Source organism: Triticum aestivum, chromosome 7D (genome assembly GCF_018294505.1).
Source record: "Triticum aestivum cultivar Chinese Spring chromosome 7D, IWGSC CS RefSeq v2.1, whole genome shotgun sequence".
In the NCBI taxonomy this organism is placed as follows: domain Eukaryota; kingdom Viridiplantae; phylum Streptophyta; class Magnoliopsida; order Poales; family Poaceae; genus Triticum; species Triticum aestivum.
The window spans coordinates 478,750,727-478,760,531 of NC_057814.1; the positions used below are offsets into that span (position 1 = coordinate 478,750,727).

At 45.3% G+C, this 9,805-nt stretch overlaps 2 protein-coding genes across 2 annotated transcripts; one reads left to right on the plus strand and one right to left on the minus strand.

The window, feature by feature from the left end:
- Positions 1 to 3,673: 3,673 nt before the first annotated feature.
- LOC123165698 (uncharacterized) lies at positions 3,674 to 4,587 on the plus strand. Its single transcript, XM_044583391.1, has 3 exons — positions 3,674 to 3,851; positions 3,950 to 4,087; positions 4,191 to 4,587. Exons 1-3 carry the CDS (start codon positions 3,753 to 3,755, stop codon positions 4,305 to 4,307), a joined length of 354 nt encoding a protein of 117 aa, XP_044439326.1. The 5' UTR covers positions 3,674 to 3,752; the 3' UTR covers positions 4,308 to 4,587.
- Positions 4,588 to 7,954: 3,367 nt separating this feature from the next.
- LOC123167211 (uncharacterized) lies at positions 7,955 to 9,456 on the minus strand. The gene is made up of 2 exons (XM_044585042.1): positions 8,600 to 9,456; positions 7,955 to 8,496 (listed from the first exon to the last, which is right to left on the minus strand). Exons 1-2 carry the CDS (start codon positions 9,350 to 9,352, stop codon positions 8,473 to 8,475), a joined length of 777 nt encoding a protein of 258 aa, XP_044440977.1. The 5' UTR covers positions 9,353 to 9,456; the 3' UTR covers positions 7,955 to 8,472.
- Positions 9,457 to 9,805: the final 349 nt, after the last annotated feature.

Below are 9,805 nucleotides of genomic sequence, written 5' to 3' on the forward strand. Positions count from 1 at the left end.
GGACGAACGGACTGTGTATCCGGATTCGTCTCGTCGTTCTGAGCAACTTTCATGTGCAAAGTATTTTCATCCGAGTTACGGATTATTTTATTATTTTTCAAATTTTTAAATGATTTTCTAATTTCTGGATTTAATTTAATTCGAAACTAAATTAGTATTTAAATGCTATGGGTACACAGGAAGTGTACCCAGAAGTGTGCACTTGAGGCTGACAGGTGGGGACAGTTGACTAAGTCAACTACCCAGTCAGTAGGTCCAGTCAGCAGTTAACTCGTCAGCTTGACTAGTCAAAGGGGTCTAGTGGGACCCTCCTGTCAATGACTAGGCTAGTCCAGTCAGCAGTTTGACTTGGTCAAACTGGACAGGGGGTCCACCTGTCATTGGCTGATATTTTAACAGATCGTTTTTAATGGGATAAGTAGTTGATGGGGCCCATCTGTCAGTGTCCCATGTGTTTTAACAAATTGTTTAAATCAGTGTAATTAGAGGTGGGGCCCTACTGTCACGGACACATCAAGCTAATTACAAGTTAATTAGCTATTTAAGCTACCTTGATTAATTTTAATTAAAAATTAATTATTATCATTATTCTTTTTACACATTTATTTTTCATTCTTATCCCAGGGCGGGCCCCAGCGGTCAGTGGCTCAACCGAGCCACCCGGGGATGGGCATGCGAGCACACGCGCAGAGGCGTGGCCGCGGCCGAAGTAGGGCGCCGACAAGCAGGAGCGTCGGGGGCAGGCACGCATGGCGCAGGGCGCGCGCGGCCATGGCAGGAGGTGCGAGCGGGAGGAGGCCGCGGTGGCGCGCTGGTGCGGGCACAGCAGAGAGGCAGACGGAGGTGCAGCACCACGGGGGCCGGGCGCGGTGTGCGCGGCGATACGCGCAGGCGCGCGAGCAGGGGCAGGGGGTCGCGGTGGCCGGCGGGGGCGGGGCACGACGGCGACGCGGTGTGCAGAGAAAGGAAGGAGGGGAGGTGGCGGCTCACAGGGGGGCAGACGAGGAATGGCAGCGGCTCGGGGAGGAGTCGGGGTCGGCGCGACGAGGCGGAGCAGCTCCCGTCGTGGAGGAGGACGAAGACGGGCGGCGAGGCTCGAGGTCGGCCGGTGAGGAGGAGATGAGGAGGCGTTCCGACGAAGGGCGAGCGTCGACGGCGGTCCGGGGCGGCGTCGAGGACGGGGTGGCGACGGGCGAAGACAAGGTCGAGGCGGCGAGGGGCATTTCGGGCGGCGGCGACGATCAGCGTTGGGGGTCGGGGCCGATGCCCCTGATCCCAATCTGGATCGGGGGAGGGAGAGGCGACGGGGGGAAAGGGGATCGGGCTAGGGTTTGGGAAAGGGGTGCGGGGGTTAAGTACCCCAGGGCGCGGGTGGGCTCGTTCGGCTGGGCTAGCTGGCTGCTTAGCTGGGCCGGTTGGCCCAGTTGGCCGGGGGTCTATTTAATTTATTTATTTTGTTTTCCTTTTACTTTTCTTTTTCTTTTCTTATCGCTTTTCTGTTCTATTAAATTCTAGTTTTTATAAAATACAAAAGTTGTATCTAAAATAGCATTAATAATTATGCCACTACCACAATTAACTTGGCACCTAAAATAAAATAGTTTGAAATTGTTTACTATTTTAAAAGCATTTGAATAAACAGTTTGTCACTGTTTATTTATTATAGTGCATTTAAACTCTTTATAAAAGTGTGGTTTCTCCACCAATATTACATATGATTTATTTGTCACTTTTAGAACATTCTAGCTTTGACATTTGAAAACTTTTAGTGTTTGCATGATTTTGAATTTGAATTTAAATCGGTTTCGAACTAACGCGAGATTAGCAACAGTAATCGAGGTGACGTGGCATCATTAGTAGAGGGTTACTGTAGCTTAATTATCCGGGCGTCACATTACTGTTTTTGTAATCACCTATGAATGTTCACTACTTTCTTATTGCTCGTGTAGAGAACCACCAAAGAAGAGGAGGAAGACTACTAAAACAGCCGAGTCATCCGTTGTGCCAAGAGGTGATGACACACCGGCATCCGCTATGTATTTCCATCAAGGTTACCAATTCTACACCAATGTTTGTTCCAAATGAAAATTGAGTTTTATTTGTGTCAAACGAAAACTGAGTTCGATTTGTATGTATTCATGTAATCCATAGCCAAAACTTGGAAACTACAACCAAGAAGAAGGAAAACATAACCAAACATTGGAGACTACAAACATGAAAAATGCAAAAGGGGGAAAAAGGTGACCTTTTTCTGTTTCTGAATTTGAATATCACATATTATGAATATTGAATATTGTTGTTTGTTGCCATACATGTATCAAATATATCCATATGTATTGTTGTCATACATGCACTACAATAATTTGATAGCCATGTTGTTATTTTAAGGGCCACAAGGAGGATGGAGCTTGCTAAAAAGGATCAAAACAATCCGATGGTGCCATTTGACAGCCCTACAATGGGCACTAGAAGCAAAAAAAAAAAACTTACCCAACTAGCCCCGCAATGGGTACAAGAAGCAAAAGAAGGCTCAACTTGTGAACTCCATCTAATTTCTTTCACTTAAAATCACTTTTGTTGCTGCTCAGGTCATGTTGTGTGGACTTGGACTCATGTATGTGAACCTGCGTATGATATGGGCCACTTTTGGGTTGCTAATATGATGTATATGTGGACTTGAACTAACCTGGATATGTTGTAAGTCATATATGTGTACTTGGATGTGAGTCTGGATGTTTATGCCTCGTGCCATTGGCAAATTTGAAAGTTGTGTGTTGAACAATGTATATGTGAATCGTGTCCAGAGGATATGGCATCAAATTACAGGGAGGTTTTGTCACTTTTTGAATTAAATTTTCAAAATAAACAACTGTCCAGAATTGCATGCTTACAGGGGAAGTTCTGCCCAGTTTTGCAATCAACAACAGCAAAAATGTTATTGCTCCCCATGTGAATGATTTTGTTCAAAAGTTGCATTAGGGGTAAGATCATCTTTTCATGTGTCATTTAACATCATTACTACTCAAAATAGACGGAAGTGTCACAAAGGGAACACATTTTAGCATTGTTGTTAGATAAGGAAGAAAAGGTATTCCAGCGTCAACTAAGGCAAAAAAAATTAAGCCAGTGTTAAATAAGGAATTCTCTCTATGATGAAGACATATGATCAAGTCGAATGGGGCTTTCTAGAAGCAATGCTACCTAAGATTGGTTTCCCGAGGAGGTGGATTGATATGATTATGAATTGTGTTACTTCTATTAAGTTTTCTGTTCGGTTGAATAAAGAGTGTCAGATGTTTTTTCTCCATCAGCTGGTCTCCGGCAAGGTAACTCTCTCTCGGCTTATCTTTTTTTCTGTTTTGTGTTGAGAGTTTCTTTGCTCTTCTCAATAGGGTTTCTCTGCTCTTCTCAATAGGGCTGAAAGAGACAAGAGGCTTCAAGGAGTTGAGTTCGGGATGGACGGCCCAATGTGAAAACAAATAAAACTAATGTAAAATAAAATAAAATAATAGGGAGACCGGTGGAAAAACAGATTAAACCAAAGAAAAAAAATAAAAGAAAACGAAAAAAAAACCCCGAAGAAAACAGAAACTATGCGAACCTACACGTCCCGCCTAATGGGCTGGGCCGCTAGTCGTTGCCAGTAGGCGATTCCTACACGTCCCGGCGGCCAGCGCCGGCCCACCCAGCGCCTTTCCCCTGCCCCAAGGGAACCTCTGCAAACAAAATCCCCACCCCTACCACGGCCGACGATGTCCTCCGCCTCCGCCCCCGCCCCCGACTCCGATCACTGCGACGCCGGAGCCATCATGGCCGACGTCCTCTCCAAGGGCCGCGAATCCTGCTACAAGGTAACCCCAAACCCTATCTCCGCTCCCGCTAACCCCGTCGCTCCCGCTTCCTTTTCCTCCCCATTGCTGACGCAAGCGCTTCGATCCTCCACCCCAAGGCCCGGGACGCCTTCTACGCGTGCGTGGAGAAGCACGCGGACAAGAAGCCCACCGAGATCGCCACCATGGGGCTCCTCTTCCCCGCCGACTGCAAGAAATCCCGCGCCCAGTACGTCAGCAGCTGCCGCCCCTCCTGGGTAAACATCACAATCCCCATCCGCCTCGTGGCCAGCCGCCATCCCTCCATGATTCGCGTCCGCGCTTGCTTCTCCTGACGCTCGGTTTCGGATTCCTTGCCAGGTGAGGCACTTCGACCGGCAGCACTGCGCCAAGAAGCGGGTGCAGAGGCTGCTCGACGGCGACGACGACGGCCGGGGTCCCATGTCGCTGCCCCAGCCCTACACGTTCAAGCAATAAGTGGCGCTGACGATGGGCCTGTCCTTTGTGCGAACCAAATCTGGCCGAGATGGTATTGGTTTATTGTTCTCTAGTCAGTACTGTCGAGATGGATGCTTATCTGCTGCCTAGTATGTTGAAGAAATTGTGAACCTGTGACTTCGTAGCGATCATGACCGTTGTTGTAGTGCTCCTGTTATCCTTTGATGAGAATTATGTTGCGGTACTGTCTGTAGACATTAGATCACCTCCTGTTTTTTAATGCTCTGTTTCAATGGATGAAAGTTGGGATGTGGAATAATATTGTGGAGGGAGGGTTATTGCCAGGTGCCATTTAAATACAGCTATAGCAACTTTTCACCAATTAGTTTGCCGTATATAAATTTAAGGGAAATATTGCTCGGCGCTGTCACGCAGATCACCAAACTGGAAAGTACCATCCAGTGTGTTACGGCTCACGACAAAAGATGGTAGTCTCCACTTTATACCACTTTGGGACGGTAGAGCTATTTTCCCTTTGTAACTTTTAAAATATATGTTATTTCTCTCTTTACAGTGGAACCTATAATTTTCATTTGGACCTGTATTTGGAAATTCCTACTTTCTAAGTGCTCACTTTATGGGTGACCTTCCATTGTTTGTGTATGAAGTCATTATTGCCCCATCTCTGTTTCAGCATTGTTCAATTGATACCTCATTAACTAATCCTTATGAATTGTCTATGCATGGAAGCCATTGTCTTTTCCAGTGTCATTTTTTTTCTTGAATGGCCATCACAATGCTAAACAGATAAACTCACTTAGTAAATGTATATTTTACTTATGTGGCTATTTCTGTCTAGCTTTTCAATGCGTCAGAGAAGAATGCTTTGGTGATTTTGAGACCTTCATCAGATTCTTCGAACATATTATGCCAAATTAGAAATGAGCCACTTCTTGGCCCATCAAAATTCCATCTTAGCTTTCCCTGGACCTTATTAGGAGATCATTTTAGTCTTTTAGCATGTTTAGGGCATCTTATGTGAGTCTGTAAAAGGTCTAATAGAGTGTGTCCAAAGGTATATCACACTTCTGTTTGAGCCTTCGTTGGCCCTTTCTTAAGTAGTTATGTGTGCAGATGTAAGATGTTACAGAATTAGATGATTGTTTTTCTTTGTTATTATTGAACATATTTATAGATAATCATCTTTTGATATGGGATAGATACAAATAAGAACTTATGTGTTAATTTGTACACAGTGTACATGTTTATTTCTAAAACTAGTCGGTGTTGTGACAAGTAATTCTGGATGGTAATTATGCCCACAAAACCATCATTAAGAACTTGTGCGTTAATTTGTTAAAAAGTGCACATGTTTATATCTAAAATCAGTTGGTGTAATGACCAGTAAGTAGAGAAGCAAATGAATAGTTGTGGCTTTCTGTATGACTTGATGAACAAGTAGTATTTTGAGCTTGGTTTTTAATACTGATTGTATTATTAGTTGGTCCGTCCTGTAATGCATTTAGAGTAGTTTCACTGTCATTTGCCCTTATCATATTCACTTGGAAAATTGGGGTTGGCAGGGGTTATGGTAGACTTCAAAGATAAGAAAATGTGGACGAACTAACTAAAAGGGGTTTCAAATAGTTCAGTGAAATAACAAGTAATATGAGATGCAAATAGCTAGCTTTGATAGAGAATTCTTTTGAACGTGCGCTTAATTAAATTTCCTCGAGTACAATGGTTGAGTTAAGTTTTGGCCTGAGAATGAGATAATTTTGTTTGAGGGGATTGAGCTTGAGTTTGGAACCTTCCATAAGTTTGACCTGAAGCTGTGCTTGCAGCAAGAAGACCAATGCTCTATTTCTGAATGAATTATGTCTTTCACAAAATAAAATAAAATGAACTACTCATTTCAATTTGGTCGATGTTTTCTCTAGGACTTTAATTAACTCAGATGATCTTATATTCCTCTATAAGAGGTTGCTATTTATCTCTTATAGTGGATTCTATGTGATGTGAACACTGATAGACTCAGGGATGACATGCTCTTATTTTTGTGTTAGGTTAGGTTGGGTAAAGGTTGTTGGTTTCTCCTGGTAATGATGTGGCATCACTCTGCTCGGTATCCTACTACTTCATTCTAATTGTGCTCATTTCAGACTCCTTGCTTCTTACTCTTCTATTTATTTTCTTGTTTTACAGTTTTAGCGCCTTTTTTTTGAATGATCATTGCCATGTTTGTTCCTTTTGTACATATCATGTTTGATGCAAGTTGCATAAGTAAACAGAGCAAAAAGTTTTAACACAGCAAGGCTACAAAACATGAGTTGTTAGAAGTTCTTTTGATATGTTCTGTAACGGGCCTCTTCCTTATAAAGAAAACATTATCTTTCTTATTTTATGTCATTGCGTATCCAATACAATGGTAAAATGAAATTGTGAGCGTGGATTTTGGATGTATCTAACTAGCTTCCCAGTGCATCATCAGTAGAGAACACTGGGTTCTGGTCATTTTGAGGTTCTCCTCAGGTATACTAAATAGAATTTGAGAACGGGCCACTTTATGACCCATCATAGTTCTATCTTTGCTTTATTGGCCCCTTTGAGCAACCTGGGATATTTATAGCTTTTTGTTTTGTCTCGTGTTAATTGTTATTTATCATGTCATATTCACCTCGAATAGGCGGGGTTGCAAGTGTTCCTGCTTTATTTAGGTGCTGTTTGATTTGAGGGATCATCTCGTCCATCACTAGTGATGGATCTTAAAAATTTGTGGCATAAGCCAATCCCTCTTCTTTACCAGGCTTATGCTTATGAAGTTGGGAGGTGGTAACTGGGCAACTCATTTCAGTCCTCAAACTAGACAAGGGTCAACTCATTGCCTAGTTTCACAAACTGAACAAATAGTTTAGTACAAAAAAAAAACTAGATAATATTAGATGCGAATGGCGTGCTCTCAAGCCTTACCTAAATGAATATAGATAATATTAGATGCGAATGGCGTGCTCTCATGTTGGTTTTGTTTATCAAGTGCTGTTTGCCATGCCCGTGCCCTTTTTGATTTATGATTCGATCTTGTTACCTGTACTAAATTGGGGATCATGTTGCCTGTGATTTTATAAAGCTGCTCCTGTGTCGGTGTCCGCATAAGGAGAACAGGATATCTGTATAACTCAGTGCTCCATTTCTTGTTGGCTGTTCGAAAGCATTAGCTGCTTATTTAGGCTGTTGTTTTGTCATTTTAATACCTACGCCGAGCTCTGCCCGGCTGTTATTTTGAAAGCATTGTAGACGGCACAAAACCAACATGAAACAACTTTTGTTGTAGTATTACACAAGGCTTAGATTAGACAGTCAACAAACCCTAGCTCTAGCTGCAGTATGAGCATTTTCTTTGTGATTTCTTGTCTGCCTCAGTCTGCTCGCTGCACCGGCAGCTGCCAACATAATTTAATTTGCAAATACCCCTTATTTTAGTAGCTGTACGGAGAGAGAGTTACTTCTCTGATCCACTGTACGTAGTAAATAAATGATGATGAGCAGTCGACCAAAATTAGTACCAGCATAAATGATTGGGGTTTTGGGAACTAAATAAAAAACTTGACTACACCGTCTCTTGCAAGCTAATATGAGATTTATTCAATACGTATTATAGCACCCACCCAGGAATGAAAGGCGGTCTGTTTTGTCTGTCTTGCAGCTGAATTAATTAGTTCTAGAGATGATCATGTCAATGTGCTGTCAGTCACCTCCCTTCATAATAAACACGCCACGACATACCCACCATGCAAATATTCCTTTCGGCTCTATTCAAAGATGAAACTTTTCTTGCGCGCTGCACATGATCGATAAAGTCCACCTTTACTTTGCTCTACCAGTACAAATTAACCACAACACGGCCATGGCCCATGGGTTTGAGTAGATACAGCACATGAACAAACATCTCATGGAACATTACCAACCACAACAGTAGAATCATCAGCAAAATCCTGTAGCAATTACAGCGCACCACCTGGGGCGCTTCTCAGGATCACCACCAACCACGAAGCAGTGTTGCTGTACTGTGACCACGTACTTACACGCCCTCTTGCTACTGGTTGGTCTTTGATCATCGTATGTACAGCAGTCTGCAGAGCAGACCACCATGAGGAGCAGTTCCTTCTCAGAAGAAGCATCCAAAGCGAATGTCAATCACATCAGATTATGAGAAGCAGCGGCAGAGCATCTGCGTCAGAAGTGAGACAAGTAAATCCATGTCTGTCCCAGTGCAGATTCTTCGCACACATGTGCTACAAAATGCAAGGTTTCGATCGTCAGCCGGTGCTCACCTTTCTCCGCTTCCGCCACCGCCACCGCCGCTGCCGGCGCCGGGCCGAGGAGGACGCCGACGAGTGCGCGAGGAGCAGGACCTCGGGCCGCAGCACCAGCGGCGACCAGAGCCCGCTCCTGCCGTAGTCGAAGTCGAACTCGCTGGTGTCCGCGAACTTGCCGAGGAGCCCGTCCGAGACTTCCCTCGACACCAGCTGCACCACGAACCCGCCGCCGCCTGTCACAGGCGACGGCTCCTCGGGCTCGGACTCGGAGCCAGAGCAGACGCTGGTGATCTCCGGGGACCGAGAAGACGGCGACGCCGGCATTGCCGCGCGCAGGGCGGCAGCTAGGAGCAGGGCCGAGCGGAGAAACACGCGACCGGAGAGCGGCTGGTGGGCTGCTGCGGCCGCAGCATCGCCTTGTACGAAGACAAGAAAGAAGAAGGAATTTTGCCGCGGATCCTGTGGAGGTTGGAGGGAGAAAACGACTCGGTTTGGACCCCCGCGCTGCTCGATCGTGGCCGCCGCGTCGAGGGGGGCCACGACTAGGCCGTCTCCTCCTTCCTTCCTTTCTTTAATGGTGGCAGGCCCTCTTCTCCTGCAACAAGCACAGCGCAGCTGATCTCTCTGTCTCTCTTTGTAGCAACCGACCGTGCACCTCTCCGTCATGTGGTGGTGCCTCCACGTAACATAACATAGACCTCGCATCCATCTAGTACCAGGACGATGCTGCGACGCAGAGAAGCTTCCGTCGCAGCTCCGTGACAACATGCCATGTTAACTCGAGCAACAAAAGATCGTGCTCGTACCTCTCTGGGCGGACGCAGTACCACCACTGCTTGGTCTTTATTCGCAACCCCATATCAGATTGTTGCATAATTCACCGCAATTATGAGGGGCTTTATCACAACGGATCTTGATCCGGCACGGCCGAGAGTTCGTTCGTCTGAGAGATGTAGTAGCAATGAAGGTGAGCTTTTCCGTTTCCGTATAGATCGTTGGGACACCGTGGGCCACCTACCATTAGACGGGCGACCTTTCCGAAACGGATCGATCGGCGCAGGTTGGTCCTTGAGGATTAATCGGGTCCATCCGTGGTGGGGCTGATTAGATCCAAGATCTAATCAGTTTGGGTGGGGATCACACTTCACAGGCCCGACCAAGAGAGAGTTTCCAGCTAATTTTTGTGCGCCCTTTTCACTGGATAATCCCTCCTGTCAACGC